Here is a 25,084-nt window from a genome sequence, read left to right as displayed (position 1 = left end):
ATTATAATTAATATAAAAGCTTTGGTAACGTGACTAATATGGCCGTTATACCGTGCGTTTTTTTTAACGCGCAACATAGGATTTTACGTGTTAAATTTTTAAGCCCATGTTAGACCATTTTATTTTGGAACTGCAAGTCTATAACTTGACGGGTGTGTCTTTAGTACCCTGAAGCTTAAGTAAGTCTACCAATTTGGTCTAAAAAGTGATTAAAAACTGGAAAAAATAATTTTTTTCCAAAAATATTTTATCGTTCCATACTCCCTGTATGCATTGTTGTTCCTTGTTGTTTTTATACTGGCAGTGCAGGTAGCAGGTAAAGTGACATATTTTTACTGCATCACGACTCGACATCTTTTGAACGTGAAAAGAGCATTTTATGATTGTTTGGAATACTGTTTGGCTTCAAACGGAGTTCACTTTGAACAATTCATTTATAAAAATACTTCTTTTGTTCTTAACTTTCTTGATATAAAGTTAATGATCACCCTGTTTTACTTTCTACGCCAAATTTTACCTGCTACCTGCCGTGCCAGTATCAAAAACAACAAAGAACAACAATGCATACAGGGAGTATGAAACGATAAAACCTTTTCGAAAAAAGATGATTTTTTCAAGCTTTTTAACACTTTGTTGGCCGAATTGGTAAACTTACTTAAGCTTCAGGGTACGAAACAGCCACCCGTCACGTTTTATACTTGTAGTTCTAAAATAACATGGTCTAACATGGACTTAAAAATTTAACACGTGAAATCCTATGTTGCGCGTTAAAAAAAACGCACTGTATACTGATTTAACCCTTTTGCAGAGTGGTTATACAAAGTTGCACCTAACCATTTTGAATGTTGACTCATTAGAAAACAAATCCGGCTCTGAACAATATCTTTATAATAATAAGAAACATCGTAAATTGATGGCAACAAAATCGTGACTCGATTTAAATAAAACGACCGCTAAACAAGTTCCCACTCAGAATATGCCCCCAGCCTCTTAGGTTCAACCGATTTCAAGTCACATTCAAAACGCCATTGTTCAATCAATCAAACGGATTCACATCTTTGCGTATGAAAAAATGAATAAATTCGCGCACCAACTCTCGCATTTCTCATTGCCGGAGATGATGCTCTGTAGTGTAGGTGTGTGCTACCAAAGTTGATAACGTTATAAGTTAAACAGGAAATTGTAATATATTATGGATAGGATAGATCAGTAACAATTTTGCAATCATGTTAACGTTGATTAATCTTTTGGTAGTGATATCAACCTTCCTGGGAGTGACCAACACCCAAAATGAACGTAAGTACCTGCTAAACAGTTAATTTACAAATTAATCCAGACAATAATTCCACAGAACTAACTCTCGAAGAATGTTTCGACAAGTACGAAAGAGGTATCTATCCTCACCAGGATGACTGCACCAAGTTCTTGTCGTGCGCCACAGATGAGCCTCTAGATTGCCCCGCAGGACTGCACTTCAACCCCACCGAATTTGTTTGTGACTGGCCAGCGAATGCCGGCTGCATGAAAGTGACCACGCCCAGTCCAGAACCCAAAAACGATGCCAAAACCCCATCTTCAGAGCCTGATGAAGAGAGTTTAACAACTCCAAGTAAATCTCCGTCAGAAAGTACACCAACACCAAGTGCAACTGACAAACCAAGTGATGCATCAGATTCAACAACCCCTAGAGAAAGTGAAAAAGCCGATGAGGGTTTAGACACCACAACCCCTGAAGAAGCTAAAGCGTCAAGCGATTCTTCAAAAGCGCCCGAATCTTCAACCAATCCAAGTGAGCCTGAAAACAAAAGTGATGTTTCAGAAACCACCCCTACCTCTAGTACTTCAAGAGAAACTGAAAAACCTACTGATGTTTCAGAGAATTCATCAGAAACTACACCCAAATCTGCTACAACTCCCAGTGAGCCGGAAAAGACAAGTGAGCCATCAGAAACCACGAGCAAGTCTTCTACAACTCCCATCAATGAGTCTGAAAAGACAAGTGAATCTTCAGAAACTACGACTAAGTCTTCTACAACTCCTAGTGAGTCTGAAAAGACAAGTGAGTCTTCAGAAACCACGCCTAAGTCTTCCACAACTCCCAGTGAGTCGGAAAAGACAAGTGAGTCTTCAGAAACTACGACTAAGTCTTCTATAACTCCTAGTGAGTCTGAAAAGACAAGTGAGTCTTCAGAAACCACGCCTAAGTCTTCCACAACTCCCAGTGAGTCGGAAAAAACAAGTGAGTCTTCAGAAACTACGACTAAGTCTTCTATAACTCCTAGTGAGTCTGAAAAGACAAGTGAGTCTTCAGAAACCACGCCTAAGTCTTCCACAACTCCCAGTGAGTCTGAAAAGACAAGTGAGTCTTCAGAAACCACGCCTAAGTCTTCCACAACTCCTAGTGAGTCTGAAAAGACAAGTGAGTCTTCAGAAACCACGCCTAAGCCCTCTACAACGCCAAACGAGTCAGAAACTCCTAGTGGTGCTTCAGAAACTACGCCCATATCTTCCACATCTCCCAGTGAGCCTGACAAATCAACTGATTCCTTAGAAACGACGCCCAAGTCTTCTACAACTCCAAATGAGCCGGAAAAGTCTAGTGATTCTTCAGAAACAACTCCGCCCGTATCCTCCACGACTCCTAGTCAGTCTGAAAAAACAAGTGATGTCTCAGAAACTACGGTCAAACCTTCTACAACTGCAAATGAGTCAGAAAAACCTAGTGATGCTTCAGAAAACACGCCTACATCCGCTGCAACTACAAGTGAGTCGGAAGGAAAGAGTGAGCCTTCAGAAACCACGTCTCAATCCTCTACAACTCCAAATGAGTCGGAAAAATCTAGTGGTAGTTCAGAAACTACGACCAAATCATCTCCTACCACTCCAAATGAATCGGAAAGTCCCAGTGACTCTTCAGAAAGTACACCAAAATCTTCCACGATTCCTAATGAGTCGGAAAAAACAAGCGAACCATCCTCTGCAACTTCGCCAAGTGAGTCTTCAGAAGCCACACCCAGTTCTACAGCACCTTCTGAAAAAACTGAGGAACCTATCAATGAGCCTTCAGAGCAGACATCTGCACCTTCTGTCACATCACCAAGTGAACCTGAAGAAGCTACGTCCAAAACAACAACTAAAGAAGCTTTGGACAAGGAACTCAAACAAACTTACGGACCTCCTCAAAATACGGCAGCTCCAAAAGAACCTACGGAGGAAACTTTTGACCTACCACCTGAACCAACGCATGCTAGTGAAGTTTCAACTGCAGGTCCTCTCAATGAGGTTAGTACGTTAATATTAAAGTAGCTCTCTCTACTTGATTGGAGTTTTTTTTGCAGCTATGTGACCTCAAACTGGTCGGAAATTGCAGTCGTCCAAAACCAGAATTAGAAAGACGACCTCCTGGTGGAGTCACTTTGGGAAGCCGATTTGGGGAAACCACAATAGAACCCGAGGTTGATAATAGGGAACCGTTGACTAAGCCTCCACCAGCATCAGGTTCATACATAGACAAACCGAAGAAAACTTATCTTTATAAGATATATCGTTGTTGCAGGTTTCAGTATCAAAGAATGTCTAGCCCAACACAAGTTCGGTATTTTTGCCCATCCTAGTAGTCCCAACAAATTTTTTATCTGCACCAAGTCTAGACCATTGGAGATGACGTGTCCGCAAGGTTTGGAGTTTGATCAGGCAATATACGGATGTGGTAGGCCTAAATTGACAACAACACCACCTCCTCCAGGTTGAGTGAATCTGTTAAAAATCTTTTTACAATTCTAATTTCATTGATATTTTAGAATATAATCTGAGACAGTGCCTGACACAATATCCACGTGGTTTATTCTCACATCCTACTGACTGCGTCAAGTTTTACGCATGCACCAGAACTGGTCCGAAGGTTATGTCGTGTCCTCAGGGATTGCATTTCAACCCTATGAAGTTGGTATGCGATTGGCCTTCTCGATATTGCATCGATCCAACTACCAAAACCAGAAACAGCAGTAAGGATTAGAGTGTTGCTATAAAATTGTTAAATAATCAACTTTTTTAACTTAGTTTTAAAGGCCATGAAAGGTGACCATATAGTTCCGGATCTGATTGACAGATGTCCGGAGAAGCTGGCGGAGGTAGCATTTCCTAGTGGTGGTCAGGCAAACTTAGGCCAAGAGCTAACACCCTCCCAAACGTTACAACCTCCTAGTATTTACTGGGAGGCAGACCATAAGAGTTTCTACACTTTGTGTATGATTGACCCGGACGCGGCCCGAACCAAACCGTCCCAACCCAACCAAATCAACCACTGGACCGTGGGCAATATCCCAGGCAACCAAATCTCCCGCGGCCAACCTTTGACGGAGTATTTACCGCCTTGTCCGCAACAAAACTCCCCACCACACAGATACACTTACATGATATACAAGCAACCGAGTAGGATCAAGTTCCAAGAACCCAGAATTCCGGCAAATTCGTTCCAAAACAGAGATGGGTTCTCTTTGAGAAATTTCGTGGAACGCTACCAACTGGGAAATCCGATTGCAGGAAATTACTTTAAATGTAGATGGGACCGATCGGTCCCAATGATATTGCAAAAATTGCAACATCAAACGCGTCCCTTCTTTATGATGTTTCAGCCTGGTTCTCGAACCCACTCGAATTCATTTTCATATTCTTACAGTATTAGAATGTAGGATTTTTATGAAAGTTAATAAATAATAGCTGTTAAATACCAGTTTTTAGGTGTTTTTTTTTTTAAATCACTGTTTTCTAATATGAAATTTTAGCTCATTGACAAGTTTTGTTTGTCCTCCAAGAAGTTTTAAAATACACTTCTAACAGGGTTTAACCGTTAACTCTCAGGATTAGCGGATTTTTCCCAAAAATAGATTTTTTTTCTTTGGGGTTATTTTTCAGGAGGAAAAATATTTATCAGGGAACTAACTGGGGAAATCACCTCTTTTGGGAGAGTTTAAGTTTATGTGGAACGCGCACTATACCTTGAAAATCTGTGGAAGAGAGTATATTAAAGTTTTTTAAAACTCCTGTGTCTTGACAAAAGAAAGCAGAAGTTTTGACAAACATTTTGACGTTTGAACAAACCTCTTCGCTGCCACAGAGACCAAGTTATGAGCTGTCAAATTATGACCCCTACAAAAGAACTTTTTTACTTACACTGCTCTGTCTCCTTCAATATCTCGGTTATTTCTAATTTTTGAAGGAAAAATGTGTTTAGTTAAAATAACACCAAAAGTACGAGCTACAGTTCGACGTTTGAAGGAACCTTCTAGCTGTCATATTAACCAAGTTATAGAAGATGTCAAATAAGAACCCCTGTCATTTTAAAAGAAACATAAGAAAGGTGATAGTTTGAGGATTTTTTTAATTTTGACTGGGGAAGTTGAGTTGTGGCAACCCTCTGCTATATAATTAGTGATTATCCCAATAAACAGGTAATGAGTAAAAAATAATAATTAGAATATTACATTTATTAAATTTCAAAGTTCAAGTACAAAATGTTTTCCTATGCAGTCACTAAATTATAATACTAAGAGAGGTTTGGAATATATACTTTACATACTTATAGGAAACAGAGAAATTTTTGTACCTCAAAAAGTGTAAATTGACTACTGAAACAGATTAAAATTCCAAACCCCAAAATCAGTCATTAAAATGCTCAAAAATCATATTTGAATCCAGAAAACATAAAAAGTTTGTCATGCCAATCATAAACTTTAAACTCCTTCATGGCTAAGACAAAACAATCCATCAAATTCTTTATAAAAAATAATAAAGAAACTAAAGACTGTCTTCCCTGCTGAAAACTTCCATGATTTTTTCCATGACTTCCCAGTGTTTGTCTTTTTGCAGATCTTTAACAAACACCGAGTACCAAGCTTCATCATCCAGGTCCTCTAAAAGGGGTAATTGCACCCCATAACATTGCAAAGCCAATGAGATGCAGGCCACGGCAATGTGCTGGGGAGCATAATCCAAAACTGCAGCATCCAAATGAAAATCTTGTAAGAAAGCTGCTGCCAATTTAGCCACCGGAATAGTTTCCCAAGTTTCTTTTCCTAACCTAAAAAATATTAGAAGTTTAAATTACATACTACTTTAATAACATCACAAAATCACTGACCATCCTTCCATGCTTTTTAAGTAATGCAACATATATTTATGGGGATGTATAGTGCTAACTTCAAACTTTAGCACCCTCATAATAAGCAGTTCAGCTTGCACAATACCATCCCTCATGCTCCAGTACTCATCACTGATTTCCAGGGGGCTAGAGCCTCTATGCAGTGTATTATGAGCCACATTGATAATATCACGGATTTTTAAAGGGTCATCTTTCACTTTACCAGCCAGGTATAATGCTGAGGATGCAATCAACTAGAGAAATATGATTTTTGTTCTAAAATTACGGTCTCAAACACATGGTAGCTATTTATTAGGGTAAAACTTACAAAGCAATCATAGCCATTATGGTCCACCTCCTTAAAAAAGCGGTGCATTACTACAGCAGCTGTAGCCAAAGTGAGAGGTTGAGCATTTAGTTTTTTCCCACACTCGAATATGAAAAGGGCTGGAGTAAAACCTCCCATAAAATCCAGCTGGCTGTATTCCACTGTGGTGGTTCTGCGGGATTTTTCACGTTGGAGCTCCATCACATCAATTACGTCCTTCATTGTTTTGCTAGAATACAAATTGAAACATTTTAGAAAGTAGCCTGCAACTAAGTGAAAGTAGTTGCTGTTTGAACCATTTATGAAGAATAAAAAATTTTAAAATTTTCCTTACCTACTAACCTGTATAACTGCAAAAAACAAATGGTTCTACACTAATTAATGAGATTATTAGCAATAGAAATGAATTTTGCAAAAAAATGTGGGTCAAAGTCGACGAGTTTTAGCAATTCAGTTAACAAATTCAACACGTTTTGATAAATAGCTCGTGGCTAGTTTCTTTCAGTAACAAAACCGGCAAATTATTAGATAATGCTAAAGATTGTAATTTTTTTGACTAAAATTAAGCAGAAGCAGATTAGAACATGAAGGTGGAAAGAAAGAAAAAGAAACAAGATCTCGTCTCGTTTCTTGTCTTCAATTGTCAGTTGTCAAATTGCTTTATTCCCAGTCTCATTATTGTCAGTTAATCATGTGACACCTGTTAATATTGTGAGTAACTTGCTCACATGACCAGCTCAAAACGCACTAGAAGAAATTTAGAGGTTAAAAAAAGGTAAACAAATACAAAAAAAAAAATCAACAAAACTTGTACAATTAGAAAAACCCACTATGGATGACCCTAAAAAAACAAAAAAAGGAAAATCGAAAAAACCTAAACCAACACCGTCAGACGAGGGGTCTTCCTCCAACGAGTTGGTGATTGTGGATGAAAACAGTTCTAGTATGAAACCTTTACTGAAACCAGCTTTGGGAATGGTTAAACTGTCCCCCGGTGTGGGCCCCAGCAACAATAAAAAGCGTAAAAAACGCGACAGTGCGTCTAGCGATGAAGAACGCTGGCTCACAGCTATTGAAAGTGGTAAACTTGAAGATGTGGATGATGAGCTGAAGAAAATCAAACCGAAAGACCCTGCTTTGATGACGGCTAGGCAAAGGGCCATGTACGATCGAAGTAGTGAAGCAAATCCTACCACCCCCACACTGATGTCTCTTCCTACTGGTAAGTCTATGCAATTATCTTTATTCAATCACTAACAATAAAATTTGAAGGCTATAAAGAAAAAGTGATGACAGCAGAAGCTATACAAAAAGCGGCAATTAAATCGCAGAAACGGAAACAATTAGCGGATGAAAAACGGGAAAAAGATAAGAAAAAAACTATGGAAAGACTGCTGAAAAAACAAGACTCTAAGGCCACAAAGCAAAGTAGACAGAAAACCACTAAAACTAATGCACCAGTGGTGGTGTACCGGCAAAATGGTGAAGGTACCATTATGACTTTTCCAGAAGGGATCGACTATCCTTTAACTACTGTGAAAGCTCCAGAACCAATAAAGCCCCTGGTGTGCAGTATGGGATGTGGAAACATAAAAAAATATTCTTGTTCCAGGACAGGAGTGCCTTTGTGTAGTTTGGAGTGTTACAAAAAAAATTTGTCTAGTCAAGCAGTCTAAAAAAAGGATTTTTTTAGAAAATAGTTGTAAAATAGTCAAGAAAGCTCTTATCAGAAATTTCAAGAGAGCAAAACTAGTAATTAATAAAATTTATCTGTTTTGCATCTATTGGCTGCAACTGTTATTTTATTTCTCTTTTATTTCTGATACTAGACAGAGATGCACAGAACAGTCATTATTGTCATGTGTCAAAATCAGCTCAGCTGTGTTGGTGACAGGTGATGACGGTTGCTAGAGAGTGCCTTGGATGTCAACATAAAAGAATTTGAGGAGAATTTTAACTCAAAGTTTGTTACTTCTCCAAAAAACCTTCGGTAATTTGCCTTATTTGTACCTTCACACAAAAAAATTACCATAAAGCCTCCCATTAACTCTATGTATTGACCTAACCTATAAACGATGACTAACCAATACCTTTTCTAGAACCGTCATGGAGAAAACACCTCAGGAAACCCTAGATCAGGACCTGCAGGAAGAAGGACAATTTGTCGTTGACGACGTGAGTAAAATCATCAAAGACGCTATCGAAACAGTGATCGGGGGTAACAGTTACCAGCAAAACAAAGTGAACAACTGGACTACAGCTGTTGTGGAGGCTTGCACTTCCGAACTGACCAAGCTGATGAAACCCTACAAATACATTGTCACCTGCACGATTATGCAGAAAAACGGGGCCGGTTTGCACACAGCCAGTTCCTGTTACTGGGACAATAACACCGATGGTAGTTGCACAGTGCGCTGGGAAAATAAAACCATGTTTTGTATCGTTTCTGTTTATGGGTTAGCCATTTAGTTGTGTAGAGTAAATTTGTCGGGGATTATGAGATTGTTTGAATGCACGATTTTCACAGTGTGACTACTAAGGATGGCTGAAATCTTTATTCCAAGATTAGACTGGATTTGTAAACTTTCTTCTTTAGAGGTTTATAAATCCAGTGTTGATTAAGTAATCTAGGGATTAGAGTCTTAAGTAGGCTGTCATTAAGTTTAATATTCAAATAGACCATACATTTTTTTGGTTTTATTAAAAAAACGCAATTCAGTGTTCTAGTTGTACTAATTTATTACTTAATTATTATAATATTATTTGTCTAATTTTCAATTTTGTTTTGGGTTTTTAGTAATGATTATTTAAATAAATAGTTGCATTAAACCTTTGGGTCTGCTAGTTTTAAATAGAGTAGTTAGCCACAATGGCTTTTGCCCCACACTCCACACTGTATAATACATATGCAAACTCAATTATTTTCCAGCTTTTCCTATTTCTACATGAGGTGGCAACATGGCAAGTATTGCCACATGACAAAATATTAACAATAAAACTGCTAGTGCACTTTTCATCTTGGTTTAATACGTAAACTTTCTTCAGAGTGGCTTTAATAATGCATTTTATTATACTAATAATTAATTCAGCTCTAAAATAGACAAAATATTGAGGAATTGGAGTTTTGGAGTGTTAGGGAATAGCAAGAGGTGCTGTCAACGTTGCACGTTTGAGCTTTCCCACCTGTACAGTGTGCTGTCATTGAGCTGTCAGTCGTCAGGTGTAGGTGCTTGCTGGCTAGCCGATCATTAATCATTGATCGCGTACAGTGGAGTGTAAAGGGTCCCGTATCGGTGTCCAGAAACGCCTTTAATTCGCGACATACCGAATATTTTACCAGTAGCAAATATGCAGTGAATGAAATTCGTGAAAACCGAGAACGACGTAAACCCAGCCTTATATCTGGGTCACGATTTCTAAGATTAGGGCTTAATATCAAGGCTGGCTCGATCCGAATCGACGGTCCTGTGACATTCCGCTTTCAACCTAATTCCTGTTTGTGTTTGAAAACCGGGAGGGCCCCAGTAATGCGTCACTGAAACGGGGGGTCGCGTAAACGTGATAGGAGCGACCGTGTCCTTTTCCTAGGCCAGTGAACAAACTCATTCAAAATTACGAAAAAGCAAGGAAGTATGAACCGTGGTGGTAGTGTGGGGGCCCGTGTGCAGGTTCCCAACGAACTTCGTGAAGTTCTGCTTGAATTTACCATCAGTTATCTGTTGGAACAACCCGGCGATGTGGTGTCCTATGCCGCGGACTATTTCAGTCGCCTTAGGGAGGCTCGCTGCAATGCCATGCTTTATGAGGGGGCCGGTCCTTCTGAAACTTTGTCTCCTGATGAATCTGAGTTGTCTAGGGAAGAAGGTAACATGTTTTTCTCAGCTAAATAATGTTATATTTGAGGTATATTCATAAAGGTTTTTCAGAATTAGAATATTTTCCCTAAACAAAAGTGCAATTTTGCAGCAAAACTACTTTTTATTTATAGGGGCAATATCAAAAGATTGTTTCAATTTTCAACTAGCCTGAAGTTGCCAAATCTTTCCCTACGTCACAATATAATAATAGCAGGAAGCTAAACCCTGGAGAAAGCATTTTTCTTAAATTATCAACATTTGTTCATAAACCCCCTAGTTTAAGTTATCGGAGGCTTGAAACATAATAAGTGAAATAGCAACCTTGTGGAATTATTTTTTAATAATAACTTAAACAATAAATAGACACATTTTCCAGACCTAAAGGCGCCACCCAAATGTGGTTTGGATAGGTTAGTTAAGCAGACCATTAGTGGAATTTGTCCTGGCTCATGATTCAGCACTTCCGCTTTTGGTTAAGAAACCATTAATCAATATCAAGTCCAGTGCCACACATTTGAGTTTGATTTTACAATTGCCTATAGGTATTGCAGGAACCAAAAGGTCAAGGAGGACTTTTAGTTTAAGCCCTAAATGTAAATATTGTTCCTCTAGGAAATTTCTGACTTCCACATTGGTTGATGAATGATAGGAATAAAACTGCAAGCCAAAAATTGAGTACTAAAAATACTACTGGATGTAGGTTCCAAGAAATTGGCATATTTATTGTACATACACACAATTTAATCAAATCCCCCTTCGGGGTGCTTTGTAGTGGAAATGGGTCAAGTGAGACATTTATTGGAAATTGCATTAGTGAAGGTCATCTGTAATGAAGTTCCACCCAGCATTACCATCCCTTAATACCAGAATATTTTCACACAAATATTCAGGGCTGTAGAGAGTTTACTAGTAGGCAAACTAGTACAAAACCTGACTTTTTTCTAAAAAAATCCTATTTATAGAATAATTATCCAGTAAATAACCACTTGTATACAAGTGGATGGAAACCAAGGGTGAAAAGCCAGATCTGTATTTAAAATGTAATAAGTGATTTAATAAAGTAGTTTTGGAGTACATAATGGAATTGCCAAGTGGTAGGCACTTCAAAAATAGTTCATTTACTATTTACCTTAATGTTTGGTGAATGATGTGTTCAACCAAAGTTTTTACAATCACAAACCACAGACAGTATTGAAATTTACCCAGATTCTGCAGATTATACTTCAAATTTTGTTATTATAGGGTTAAATCATTTTTGTCAATCAAGTGTCATCCAGAATCAATAATGGGTAAAGATCTAGATTATTCAACAAGTTTTTCAACAACAATTTCAGTTTCCTATTTGGAAGTAATTGAATCGGATGATGAGGAAGACGTTTTTAGCATTGACGCTTTAGGACTTGCAGGTTTGTTTAAACTTTGAGAAGCCACTTGATTGTTTGATTTTTCTATTGGAATTATTTCCAGAGTTTGCTTTTATGTGTTGTTTAGGTTTGCTGTACTTGCATTCCATGGGTGATTTACAGCCAGAGTTGTTTATTGACCAAAGCAAGATTGAAGATTTAACAGCAACCAAATTTTTATGACACTTTGTGAATGTGTGTTTGGGGTCATTTTTATTTGGATATGAACGTCTTATGTGTGACCTCATTTCGTATTTATTATATTATCATGAGTTTTCTCATTACATGGAGACAAACATTGTTTGTTGATGTTTTTAGCACGACCTCACCTCGACTTTGCCAGTTTATGCGACCTTTTTGATAAAAAATTGTTTTTTTTTTGGTACCATTGACCAGATTATATTGTCAGTGAAAATCAGCTTGACACATGTTATTGGTTTAATGGGATTGGCCTTTACCATTCAGATGCCCGATAAACAAAAATAAACCTTACCGTCATGGATTTTATTAATTGACAGTAAAACCAAGCTATTTGTGAGGATTAAATTGGATTACCCCATGATTAAAACTGGATTTGTATAGCGACATCCCTAAAACAGTGTTGCCAGACTTCAACCAATCTGTATAGCAAAGGGTCATTTTTATGTTAAGGTGTAAAATTGCCTAATTTTACATGCACCACTGGAAGTGTCGATTATATTCCTTGGAATAACCAGCGGACGTGTCACGTGACCCGAATTGAAATCATTTAATTATAGAGTCTCTTCACAAACAGAATAGATTCTATGTTGTGTAGAAAATAGTTTTGATATATGTACCTATATCATTAGATATTGGGGATAATTTAAACAATGTAAATAGTGTAAGCAAATGTGCAACTTTGACATTTTGACAGCATCTGACAGTTGTCACATTCATTTTTCATTTTTTTTTGTAGAACCTCCGGTGGGTAGATTCCAAAACCGACGAAAATCGGTGTTTGCGGAAACGTACGATCCAGAGGAGGACGAGGATGACGACGGCACCAGGACCATCTTTCCCAAGTCGGATGAGCAGCGGCAACGTCTCTCGGATGCCGTGCGGAACATTTTGCTGTTCCGTTCCCTTGAAAAGGATCAGATGAACGAGGTGTTGGACGCCATGTTTGAAAGACGAGTGGAAAAAGATGAACTCGTCATCAAGCAAGGCGATGATGGTGACAACTTCTACGTTATACAAAGGTGAGGACTAACTGTTAGTAAAGGTTAACATTACTGAAACATACGACCCTTAGGGTTCAACCACATGTGTGTTGTAATAAACTTTTAAACAGAATTGCTTACAGACGTCATCAAATATCCTTTTAAAAATTGATATCTGCAGCTGTACTGGAAGCGCCCCCTGCTGACCTACTCAATTATTAACCGAACTTGATGAACGTCACAAGTATAATTGTTTTAATGATTCCTTTTAAAGGATCAATGCATTAAGTGTGTGTTAAACTGCCTTTAGTACAACCAATCAGGAAAACGTCGTTTCCTCCAGGTTAATTCCGGATTAAAATCGACTGATTTAGTTAAGCGGGCACTATTAAAATCGATAGAGCTCGGTCTGGACGAGCCCAAAAACAATGCAGCTCCTCGTTACGACATTATTATATTTTCGTAACAAATACATTTATTTGCTTTAGACTGGCCAGGCGGTGCATCAATTTATATTTCGAGAAAATAAATCGCCCGGGGTCTACTCCAGGAGAAGTTATCGTATAAATTTCCTCTGGATTATTTTAGCTAAACGAATTTAATATCGGACCGACGAAAATAATTACTGTCATGCAACTTTTCCTCGAATTTTAATTCCTGACATATTTAACGGTGCTGGCGAGAAAATCTCGAGCCAAAAGCTCATCAATTAAGTTGTATTATTGATTGAAAAACCGTCTGGCAAAGCTAAACATATCCAGGAACTTGGGTAGCTCGATTTAGTTTACTGTCACTGTCAAAAACGTGCTTAACGTCACAATGACACTAAACACCGCCCTCTATACTAGAAAGCCTAAAATAAGAAGTTTTTTTTTATTATTTCGTGTAGTTGATTGCAAGTTGTGAGTGAAAAATCAAAAAAAGGTTCATTCCTGATACAGATATGTATAGATAGAGCTTTTTTGTACACAATCAAGTCCAGTTTAAACAAATTGGTTAGAACATTTGTCCTGGAAAGTACAACATACAGCAAACTAGTTTAAACACTGTTCAATGTAAGAAAATCTGTAAATCCTTGAAACTAGGTAAGCAAAACTGGTAAATGGTTCTTATGTTATTACCAAGAACATTCATTCAAAATTATTTTTGTTGCTCTCACATTGAAGGATGCTTTAAAATGAAACCCACATACCTGTGCATGTAAAGTTTTGATTTTAAACGGTAAAAATTCATCTAATCCTGAAAAAACTCAATTTCCACAGTACAAACAAACGCAAACTGTCACCACTATTTCCGCTAGATTGGAATTTTTGACAAGCACCTCCTAGGCTTTCTAGTATAGTAGGCGGTGATAGAAAACATTATAAATCTAGAACTCCATCCTAAATAGGAGGCCATGAAGACACAAAATTTGACATTTGACGAACACAAAAACCACTTCATTTTTTTTCTAAAAATCACGTGACCCCATGATTACAAAATTATACGCACGCCACGTGACCTTTGGATCATATCGCGTTTAGATCCGAAAGAAAACGACTAATTTCCTAGTTGTCATTGTTGTTGTCACTATGACATTTATTTTGAATTTAAAATTTGAATATCGTTCAATAAAGTGCTAAAAGGTATTAAAACTATTAAAAGTAAAGTTAAAGTTGCATATTTGTGTTGTTCGTGAGTTTTGTGAGTGATATGAGGGTGTCAGATTATGAACCAAGAGCAGCAGCAGGTTTCCTAAGTTTCCTAATCCAGAAAAAAAACCCAAATTATTTAAAGCTTATTGTTGGAATTGGAAATTACCTAGTTTTTAAACTCCCGCCATGAAAATATTTATCAAGTGCGTATTGTTGAATTACTTTTTTGTTGTTAAATAACTTATTACCTAAATACCTATACAGTATAAAATAGCATCACAAATAGTATGTTGTGGTGTTATCTTTAGTATTATTGAATTTGCGTTGGTAAAAGCATTATGGTACGACTTACTACTTATTTACTATGGTACACACCTTTTTTTTTATCAAAACCTGATATTAACAAATAGAAAAACAATTAAACATTTCACATTTTATGGTGAAGGAACTTTGACGCCCTCTAGTGGCCAAACGGTGTGATCAATCAACTCATGTGGGGATATTTTTAGAAGGCTTGAAATCTGCTCTATCCTTGGTTTTCTATGACATTTTGACCTAACTTGTCAAATAAGTAAGTAAACTATTCTAGAGTTTTTATTGTTTTATGTAAACCAAATACAACCGGCTTAGCAAAACATATCTAGCGTGCCATGCAAAACGCCCTCTCGCGGAGAAATTATCACAATAGCTATGTCCAATCTGTCAAACCGTGACTTCAAACAGTTCCATTGACATGTAAATCTAAATTTATAATGTTTTCTATGAACCAATCTTATGCGAGTGCTTAAAATGGTTTTTACCGAAAAAATTACACACTCAAACATAAATAAATGGTCGTGTACTGTTTTTTCGCTTAGATACACGGTACAAACAATAATTCAATTGGCTCAACGCACGTCGCATAATAATTAAGTACCTTTTGTTCTTGACTGGGTTTTTTCTTCAATTGTTTTTGACGATCGTAAACGCAAACCACAATAGAATATTATTCGCCCCTTTAATTGATGCAATTGAGTTTTAACGACCGGTTTTCGATAAAAGTTGCCGCACAGTTCAACACAATCTAGAAAAAAAAATTAAGCCCGAAAAGTACTAAACAGTCGGTTAATTGGACGTAAAGGTTAATTTAAGTCAGGAGCAGTACGTAATTAATAATGTGCTAGAGTGACGGTACCGTACCATTAAATACCATACATGAAAGATGCAACAAAAAGTAGTCTTTACAATCAGCAGACCATAAAAAGAAAAGCCACTAGTCTACATTTTACTAGGGCACCGCACAAGAACCCGTTTTTCTTGTGGGTACGTTAAATTACGAACCCACATTACTTAAACGATATCTCTAGGATCTCTGGCCTAGACAATAATAAAATAGGCCAACAGATTAGCAAAGTGAACTGTGCGTTTTAGCAAATGCCCACGCTGTTTATAGGCCCAGTTGGGTGTCTTAATTTACTCAGAATTAAGCAACAGAGTGCCTCCCTGGAGCTTCAGCGCTTATTAAAATTGCTTTAAACGCGTGATGTTTGCTAATCTAATCAGGAGGTACTACTTACTACGACTGACGTGTTAATAGTACCCTAAAAAAAAAACTGGTTGATTTGCATTACCTATAACGATCAACCCAAATTCGGTTTCAGTGACGTCACGGTGACGTAGTGTGCGATAGCACCTGTTCAAGGATTCCTGGATTGATTTATTTTATTATGTAAGTCGAGTGGCGAAAAATACGAAGAAATTAACTAGTACCCACTAATTAAATCGCAATCGGCACGCGAATGTTTGTTTGTACAGAACGAAGTTGCCTATAGCGTGAGAACTATACTGGTGGTGACGTCACGGGAATGAAAAAATTAATTTACGTCACATTGCTCCGAAAATCGATTTTGCCGCCGTTTCGTCCCCCTCGTTCACCCACATCCTTATTTATGTTGCAACACAGATTGGTAATCAAACTTTTTGTTAATTCACCATAAACGTTCTAGAGATTATATACAGGTGTGGTAAATCCAAAAGCGACCATAGGAAAACCGTTTAACAGACAGAGAAACGTAGATAATTGCATGCGCGGGAGAAAGACAGTAAACGAAAACAATATCAAGTAGGCCATATTTTTAGCGCGGTGTTGCCAAACGCCGTAAGTATTCAATACCCTCGACAAACTTACTTACGACGTTTGGCAACAGCGCGCTAAAAATATGGCCTACTTGATATTTTTTTCGTTCTCGGTCTTTCTCCCGCGCATGCAATTACTTACGTTTCTCTGTCCGTTACACGTTTACATTTAGAAATAAATCTGTCAGTTGTCATTTATACTCGATTACTGTTTTTATTGGGTTGTTAATGTAATGTTGTTATTCCAGTGGTATTTTCTTCGCTTACGTCCAGAGCGATCCGAACCAGGAGCCGGTCCACATTCACACTTACGACAACCGGGGTAGTTTTGGTGAATTGGCGCTGCTTTATAACATGCCAAGAGCGGCTACCATTAGGGCCCAAACCGAAGGTTCTTTGTGGGCTATGGATAGACAAACGTTTAGGTGAGAATTTTCACTTTCATGTCATATAACTGTTGAAATATAAAATGAAATGATTTTAAACTTTCAAATAAACAATTTTCAGGCGCATTCTGTTGAAATCCGCTTTCAAGAAGAGGAAGATGTACGAAGCTCTTATCGAGAGCGTTCCAATGCTGAAGACCCTCCAGCCCTACGAGAGAATGAACTTGGCTGACGCCTTGGTACCTAGAACGTTCAATAATGGCGATCGAATCATCAAACAGGTTAGTTATTTAGTACCGTCATAAATATTACAATATAGAACTATGAGGTCTTCATTCTAAATATCTTTAGCACCAAAGAATAGAATGTGACAGGGACCCGCCATTGTCAGCTTCTTCTGTCATATTCTATCATCGCTTCTTTTGAAAATGTGGTTCTCTGCTGTCAAGAATTAGGGGCATTTAAGGGCGAATTATAAACTTAAAGTTGAATTTGGAGTTGGCTTTGACGTTCACATCAACGCGACAGCATTTGAAACGCCAACTGTGAAAGAGTTTATGGGTCTTTTCTTGACAGCTGTGACGTGTGACACCAAGATGACATCTAACAAAATCTTTGAGAGTTAACAAATTGTATAGAAGGTGCATCAGAGTCTTCTTTTAGGATGTTTGATCTATAACAAATGTAACATCTGTCAAAATTGATTTAAAAAAACCAGCCATGTCTTAAAAAAGTGCCTACTTATTTCAACGTCAAAAATGACAATAAACTTATAAGGAAACCTTAAAATTGGCCAAATTATGTAGAAAGTGCATTATTAATCATTTTATAGGTTTATGGGGGTGTTTCTGACAGTTGCGGCGTGTGTTCCACTATTTAGGACAGTGCCTAATCTGCCACTAAAATCGTATCTAACAAAATCCCATCCAAATGACAATGAAAGTATAAAGAAACTTTAAGAGTTAACAAATTGTATAGAAAATGCATTATTACCTACTCATTTTATAGGTTTATAATGACTATTCTGGCTGTTAGATTGACATGTTACTTGATCAGTCATTGTACTGAGAAACACACAATTTGCTCCCTCGAGCTATAAAACTACAAAACCAGGATACCGTAGTACCATACTAACGGGCCTGGGTTCTAAGCTTGTAAAGAGCCCCCGAAAAACATTCTAAGAAAAACTAAACTGCCACTCTATAGTATATTATTCAACGAGCTTTTTATGATAGCCATTAATCCCTAAGGGGGATGTTTACGTCACGAGCCGCAGGCGAGGGACGCAAATCTCCCGTGGGATTAATGGCCATAAAAAACGAGGATAATACTATACTTTGTCCACGACCACTGTCCATTACCACTAATGCCAAGTGCAGGCAAATTAGAAGTTTCTCTTTTATGTAGATAATAAATAATATAGGTAATCTCTCAAATCCGCCATAACAACTGAAATGTCAAACTCGATACGATTAGGATCGCGTTTAGAATGGCCGTCGGTGTACAAGTCGTGACAGAATTTGGGAAAAAATGGATCACGTGAACAATTTATTTACATAACTATATGGTGGCATGTGACAAAGGCCACGGTGCGCACACCAGCCCTATTTCTGAACGCACCCCCAGCGTTGCCGCCTACGACCACAAGGGCACTGACGTTGTCAATGTCAACTTAAAAAACCACAGAACTAAGGACGGTCATACACCAAAAATATTTCAAATATAAATTATGGAATTTACCTAATGATTTGGCAAACTCCTGTACTGTGTTATTGCGGTGTATTTGTTAAGAAAATGGTATTCTGAATTAGCAGTAATTGCAAAGACATAAGTGGATGTCTACATGCAAGAAATACCGCATATCCCATGTTTTATGCTTGGTGTGCAACCACCTTTAGGTCGAGAGAGAATAATGATCATTATTCCTCTTCATTAATCACTCTGACGCTATATGACCTTCATTTAGCTTCTGTCAACACGCTGAATATTAGTACATTATTGGTTGGTCGTGGACAAAAGAATTTAAACGAATTTGACCATTGAAAACAATCACGTGTTATTTTTTAGGCCCCTACTTAATCATAAAAATGGTAACGTGACCTTGAGGATGCTATTTTGAGATTGAAAACAGTCACGTAGCATTAAAAAATAGCTTTCAAGCTTAAGAATGATTTTAGCGCCTTTAGAGCAACATTTTGACCTTAATTATGGTCACCTGACTGTAAGGATACTATTTTAATTTCAAGTAGAGTCATGTGACCTTCAAGATTCTATTCAACCTTTGAAAATAATCACGTGACCTTCGGAACGACATTTTGGTCTTAAATATGGCCACGTGACTAGGCAAGGATTCTATTTTAATCTTAAGTAGAGTCACGTGACCTAGCAAGATTCCATTCGATAAATGGAATTGAAAATAGTAGGGAAATGTAAGGGTTGAACAGTGGGGTGCAATATGGGTAAAATGGGTAAGAGGGAGGTTGTCTTGGTTTTGGACGTTTTACACCCAAACTAAGCGCTATTTACGCAAAAACGTTTCGAATACAAATTTTTAGCCCTTTTAATCTTCTAACCACCCTGTAAATTTCAGCCTTCTAACTTAGTTTTGGAAATATTTGGTTTTGAAATTTCCCCCTCATTTCAACAATTCAACACACTCTAGCGAACAAACCGTGCAACCAATCCACTCATGTAAGGACATTTTCTGAAAGCCCTTAATGTGCTCTATTTTTTTATTTTGGTGGTTTTCGGCTTATATTTGAAAATAATGGAGTTAATAAGGGTTGAACAGTAGGGTGCACTATGGGCAAAATGTGTTAGAAGGAGGCTGTTTGTCTGGTTTTTGCCGCTTTGCGACCATACTAATGCCAAGAATATCAAATTTTAGCGTTTCTAACACTTTAACCACGTTTAGTTGACACGTTCTAGAACAATTAGCAACTGATTGTCACCATGGAGCTATAAAATTTATGGAAATATGTATTTAAAATCCAGGGAGATGCCGCCGATGGAATGTACTTTGTTGAAGATGGCGAGGTCGTAATCAGCGTCCTGGACGATAGCGGCAAAGAAATCGAGATCAACCGTATCGCCAAGGGCGGCTATTTTGGTGAACTGGCTTTGGTCACCCATCGACCTAGGGCAGCGTCCGCTTTTGCCGACGGGGATGTCAAATTAGCATGTAAGTTTACCGATATTTTCCTCTTAGCCAGGTAACTATGATTTTATACGGGCAGTTTTGGACGTGGAAGCGTTCGAACGTCTCCTGGGTCCCTGTATGGAGATCATGAAACGCAACATCACAGACTACGAGGACCAAATGCTCAAAATATTCGGCTCAAAGCAAAACATCCGCGACATACGATGAAAGGCCCCGGGGCGGCCGTGATTGGGGTTCATCTGGCTCCGTTAATTCGTAATTTTGTCTGGTTGTTTGTTTACCTGGTCGAGCTTTACCGGGAGTAGATGTGGTGTTCCCCCACCTACGGTAAGGGGATCTTCCCCCCACTGTAATTTTTTTTGTGTCTGCGAATGGTTGTGCGCGTTTAGTTTTTTTTTAAATTTTTCTCCCCCCGTTTATGAGTTTGGGAGCGAGTCGACCGATAATGTTTTACTTATTAAAGTTGCCCCATTTTGTGATGAGAAAATTTAGAACGTTTATTTGGGGAAAGTGTAGATGAAGGAACAAAGAAGTTATTGATTTTTTCCTTTACTAATAAGCGACAGATCTGTCAACTGTGTTAATAAACCATCCTATACAAGTATTGTCAAATAATGACAGTGCAGTATTTCGGTTAGTTTAGGTCGACTCGATTCCGAAAGCCGTCAAAAATGTTTGTTAGATAAGAAAAATTATTTATACTAGTCAAAAAGATGTGTAAATATTGTCTAAACGTGGCTTTCCATCGGATTGGTCCGAATTTGCTTCGAGCTTTCATTTTAAATCAGCTTTTATGCACATATCAGAGTGACGTAATTAAATTAACCGCCCCCTCGTTCGTAAAATTGCGAAGAATAAACGAAACTGAGCCAATTTTGTCCTATAAATATTTAAGCTTGATGGAAATTTAGACGTTTCCGACGTTTCCCCGTGTGTGTGTGTGTGCGCGCTTTAATCACTTTAAAAGTATTATGTAAAAATTGAAAAATGTGAAGAGGCTCCCGCTGGTCGGACCAAAGTACCTTTGATTATTTATTTACCTTGACGTGGGTGTGTATGTATGAGTTTTTGTTGCGTTTCAATGTTTATGGTACGTTTTGTGTGGTAATTGTTAATTTAATTTAAATTTGAGTTGCTCAAGCGATTTTTCGCCGGAAGATCTGTTTTTTTTTTCTAGACCAATATTTAGCAAAACAAGAGTATTTTGTTGCTGATGGCCAGTTTGATAACCACCAAACAAAATACGACTTTATAAAACTGATATAACTTCTCATTGATTTTACAATGGTTTCATCTTATAAATTTCTCGCCACGTCAACCGGGACAGTAATGTTTTTGGGCCATTTTTAAAGCTACGCCATTTTGAAACGAAACAACAGATTTTAATGCGGTTTGGACCGTCATTAAGCTTGGTTTATTGGCTTTTTACTGATGTAGAAAACTTTTGCTTTAATGCACTCTAACTGCCTTATACAGGGTGTGAAAAAAGTGCATGCAAATAAGTGACATTTTCAAGTTTTAACATAAGAAAGTGTTATTTAGGTCAATATCTCGGAAGAAATATTGATTTATCCAAAAAAGACGACATTACAGTGCTCAAGCTCGAATTAAGTTATGGCAGCAGCTTTTTATGTGTTATTTTAGTTGGGTGTAGATCCAATATTATCTTTTACATAATTTTTGAAGTAACCCAGCATACAGGGTGGCTAAAAACAATCAAAGTGGGACAAGAACGTGCGCACATAGCAACTTGTTGTCTAGGGTATTACGTCGGGACGTTTTTAACGTCGTGTGTCCGAAGAAATATCGATTTTTCCGGAAAATGAATAAAACACTGTTCAATCTTGAATTAAGCCATATTAGCAGGCTTGTATTTATCATTCAAATGCCGTTGTATGTTCCACATTATCTGAGTACTTTTCAGGACAAGCCCCATATTTGGTAAGACCTTACAGGGTGTCCAGCAACAGTGTGAAACTTAAACTTTAACTGTCTCTAAACACCCTGTATGGTTCTATCGGTTAAAAGAGTTGACTGAAAATTATGCAACACATAATATGGGACCTACACGTGACTTAAAATGACAGTTCAAAGCTACTGCCTTAATTCGAGATTTAGCACTGCTATGTCGCATTTTTTGGATACATATCGCTATTTCTTGAGTCACAGGATTCTAATTAGGAAACGGCCAAAAATGTCCCGAGATATTGACCTAAACAACACTTTCTTAAGTTAAAACAAACCCAAAATAAATTATTGATCAATTGGGAATTACTTGAACTCATCTACACTATATGAATCATTTCGAAGATACAGAGTGTTCAAATTTCACGGTTTTTCTCTATTTAACTCTAACTCTTGTTGAGTAATTTGAACAATTCTGGGCAGTATTACGTACTGTTATACAAAGTACTTTTAAAATGTTTCTCCAGACTTTATTGATCATCAGTCGGTGATTTCGCACCCTAGTAACATTACAATTATCACACAAGAGAAATTTGCCTGTTTTATTACCTTGTCTCTATTCATACAGTGTGGAACAGTCAAATGGAATAAATTCGATAACGAATAAATGAGAACGTGTTGGGAAAAACGCTTGGACACGTCGATTTGTATTTTTAGATGCGCATTTATTAAAAAAAATAAAAATTATATAGGGTGTGTCATGTGACAGTGGCCGATACCAACTTTCTTATTTTAAATACAACCCCCTGTATATTATAATTTTTTTTTGGATTCTTCAGAAAATTCTAGACATAATTCATGTACAATGTCCCATACCTATCTTCAACTGTTTCGGAAATATTAAGTGTTTTCAGATGTATTACTAAAATTAATATTAAAAAAAGAAAATTATTTTATTTCACAAATAATGTAAAAAAAAACAAAAAAACATTAATTTCAATGTAAGAGATGTTTGTGAAAATAAGTATTGAGTGTAATGTAGCGAATTTGTGAAATAAAATAATTTTCTTTTTTTAATGTTAATTGTTGTAATACATCTGAACACACTTAATATTTCCGAAACAGTTGAAGATAAGAATCCAAAAAACTAATAATATACAGGGGGTTGTATTTAAAATAAGAAAGTTGGTATTGGCCACTGTCACATGACACACCCTATATAATTTTTATTTTTTTTAATAAATGCGCATCTAAAAATACAAAAATTGACGTGTCCAAGCGTTTTTCCCAACACGCTCTCATTTATTCGTTATCGAATTTATTCCATTTGACTGTTCCACACTGTATATCAACTCCTTTTTGTAGGTATAAAAATAGCCAAAAAAAGCAATATTAAATTTTGCAGGTATTATGTAATGAAATATATCTCTACGACTATTTGCTCAGGTTTCATAGAATAGCTTTTAGATCGCCGTAGTTTGAAAGTTTTCTTTTCTTTACTTTCTCATATATACTATACTATATCTCTCACTTTTTTGCACGCACATAAGCATTAAGTCAGAGTTTTTTCCATCAACCAAAATCCCATAAATTAAGCTCAATTAACAACGTCCCGGTTGACGTGGTGCGCAATTTAGTTTATATTTCATAAAACTCCCTCTATACTTGTTTTGTTGAATTTGCTCACTTATTAATGTAGTCAACCCCGCTTCACTTATTTTTTTTAGTTTTGTGAGTGTTTAAGTTATTTGAATGAATGTGTAAATTACAAACAATTCCCATTGTTATCATAATAATAACATTTAAAACAAGAACTACGTGTAAGTAATCGTTAATGTTGTACTACCGCAAACGCTCTGTATCATATAAATTGGTGTCCATCTGTAATCCTTCGATTTCTCCAGCTGTCTTTAAACATGTAGTAGTTAACAAGCACTTTTAATTCAATCAACATCTAGAAATCATTAATGTTGGTCTACGATCAAGGAATTTTGTACACGCATTCAGTAGCTGATGCAAGATCGAGTAGAGAACCGTAGAGGCATATCAAACTCCCGAATCAGCCAGCACAAAGTGTACTTAAAATTTTCTTTATCTATTTAAGCAAGGACCGGATATTTGAAAGTCATACAGGAAAATCAAAAAAATTGGCCATTTTTCTATAGCAACCTGAATCTACAAGAGTATTTCCTATTGGGTGTTAAAAAGGTCTTGATTTGAACTACTTAAATAGTTTGATCTTTATTCAGTGATTTTTAACATCCCGTTAATAGCGCAAATTTTGAACCTCCGTATACACATTAATATATTTCTATGAAGTTTAATGTAAGTAGATAGATGTAAAGAAATAATAGCAGCTTTCAGTTTCAACTATTATAGACGACATTTTTCTAAGTGTTTTAGGCTATTGAATGTTAAATGAAATCAAACTTTAAAACCCTTTATACCTCCTCTCCTTAAGGAAGAGTGAAGGTCAGTTTCTACTAATTTCCCGAGTTTGACAGGTTTTTTCTTGTGAGTGAAAAAAATCACAGGAAATAACATGCCAGACTTGAAACCTCTCAGATTTTCCAATGTGATACTACTACTACTACCACTTTATCCAATCATGGTACCAAGTAGTGGAACTTTTAAAAAGCTTTCCAAGGCTCAATTTTCCACTAAAAAGTGAGTCTAAAAATTGTACCAAATATTAGAATTACGTTAGCCCCTCCCATCACTTTTCCTACTCTCTCTTAAATGTACTGATTGATGGTAAATAATAATGTTTAAGTGTGTCATTTTGCGTCATCTATTATAACATTGTTGTGTCAAGAAAGTGGACTTCACAATGTAATGACTAAAGGAAACCTTAAAGAGCTTATACTATACCATATACAGAGGATGTTTTACGTTATAGATCATCATCTGTAACCTGAATTGTAAATGTTATTATTTTATGGAAATTAATAAATGATGTAAATCGCATGTTGCGTT

The 25,084-nt window shown here is 37.0% G+C and overlaps 5 protein-coding genes and 1 long non-coding RNA gene across 8 annotated transcripts; 4 read left to right on the top strand and 2 right to left on the bottom strand.

The window, feature by feature from the left end:
- Positions 1-1,020: 1,020 nt before the first annotated feature.
- On the top strand, positions 1,021-4,732 carry LOC145729675 (uncharacterized). Its single transcript, XM_081980528.1, has 6 exons — positions 1,021-1,296; positions 1,352-3,282; positions 3,339-3,498; positions 3,557-3,745; positions 3,801-4,004; positions 4,060-4,732. Exons 1-6 carry the CDS (start codon positions 1,227-1,229, stop codon positions 4,689-4,691), a joined length of 3,186 nt encoding a protein of 1,061 aa, XP_081836654.1. The 5' UTR covers positions 1,021-1,226; the 3' UTR covers positions 4,692-4,732.
- Positions 4,733-5,470: 738 nt separating this feature from the next.
- On the bottom strand, positions 5,471-7,084 carry koko (cyclin Q). 2 transcript variants are annotated; one of them, XM_081979760.1, is made up of 4 exons: positions 6,802-7,084; positions 6,468-6,696; positions 6,140-6,393; positions 5,471-6,079 (listed from the first exon to the last, which is right to left on the bottom strand). In XM_081979760.1, the coding sequence occupies exons 2-4, from the start codon at positions 6,687-6,689 to the stop codon at positions 5,797-5,799; spliced, it is 759 nt and encodes a 252-aa protein (XP_081835886.1). In that variant the 5' UTR covers positions 6,690-6,696; positions 6,802-7,084; the 3' UTR covers positions 5,471-5,796. The 2 variants fall into 2 exon arrangements, with proteins under 2 accessions (XP_081835886.1, XP_081835887.1); XM_081979761.1 differs by lacking the exon at positions 6,802-7,084 and having other exon boundaries at positions 6,468-6,713.
- A 135-nt stretch (positions 7,085-7,219) lies between these two features.
- On the top strand, positions 7,220-8,249 carry LOC145729126 (INO80 complex subunit B). Its single transcript, XM_081979759.1, has 2 exons — positions 7,220-7,689; positions 7,740-8,249. The coding sequence occupies exons 1-2, from the start codon at positions 7,299-7,301 to the stop codon at positions 8,141-8,143; spliced, it is 795 nt and encodes a 264-aa protein (XP_081835885.1). The 5' UTR covers positions 7,220-7,298; the 3' UTR covers positions 8,144-8,249.
- A 53-nt stretch (positions 8,250-8,302) lies between these two features.
- Dlc90F (dynein light chain 90F) lies at positions 8,303-9,296 on the top strand. The gene is made up of 2 exons (XM_081979771.1): positions 8,303-8,457; positions 8,567-9,296. The coding sequence occupies exon 2, from the start codon at positions 8,574-8,576 to the stop codon at positions 8,934-8,936; it is 363 nt and encodes a 120-aa protein (XP_081835897.1). The 5' UTR covers positions 8,303-8,457; positions 8,567-8,573; the 3' UTR covers positions 8,937-9,296.
- Positions 9,297-9,532: 236 nt separating this feature from the next.
- Pka-R2 (cAMP-dependent protein kinase type II regulatory subunit) lies at positions 9,533-25,075 on the top strand. Of its 2 annotated transcripts, none has more exons than XM_081979753.1 (6): positions 9,533-10,331; positions 12,665-12,947; positions 16,906-17,082; positions 17,165-17,324; positions 20,038-20,224; positions 20,280-25,075. In XM_081979753.1, the coding sequence occupies exons 1-6, from the start codon at positions 10,100-10,102 to the stop codon at positions 20,408-20,410; spliced, it is 1,170 nt and encodes a 389-aa protein (XP_081835879.1). In that variant the 5' UTR covers positions 9,533-10,099; the 3' UTR covers positions 20,411-25,075. The 2 variants fall into 2 exon arrangements, with proteins under 2 accessions (XP_081835879.1, XP_081835880.1); XM_081979754.1 differs by lacking the exon at positions 9,533-10,331 and adding an exon at positions 11,574-11,730.
- On the bottom strand, positions 10,871-12,669 carry LOC145729133 (uncharacterized). The gene is made up of 3 exons (XR_014178277.1): positions 11,454-12,669; positions 11,058-11,265; positions 10,871-11,002 (listed from the first exon to the last, which is right to left on the bottom strand). It is a non-coding gene; the product is annotated as an uncharacterized LOC145729133 (long non-coding RNA).
- Positions 25,076-25,084: the final 9 nt, after the last annotated feature.

The sequence above is a fragment of the Ips typographus genome, linkage group LG5 (genome assembly GCF_016097725.1).
Source record: "Ips typographus isolate SLU linkage group LG5, UJ_Ityp_2.0, whole genome shotgun sequence".
Taxonomy (NCBI): Eukaryota; Metazoa; Arthropoda; class Insecta; order Coleoptera; family Curculionidae; genus Ips; species Ips typographus.
The sequence above is the reverse complement of the archived record's forward strand: the minus strand, read 5'-3'. Positions and strand labels throughout refer to the sequence as shown.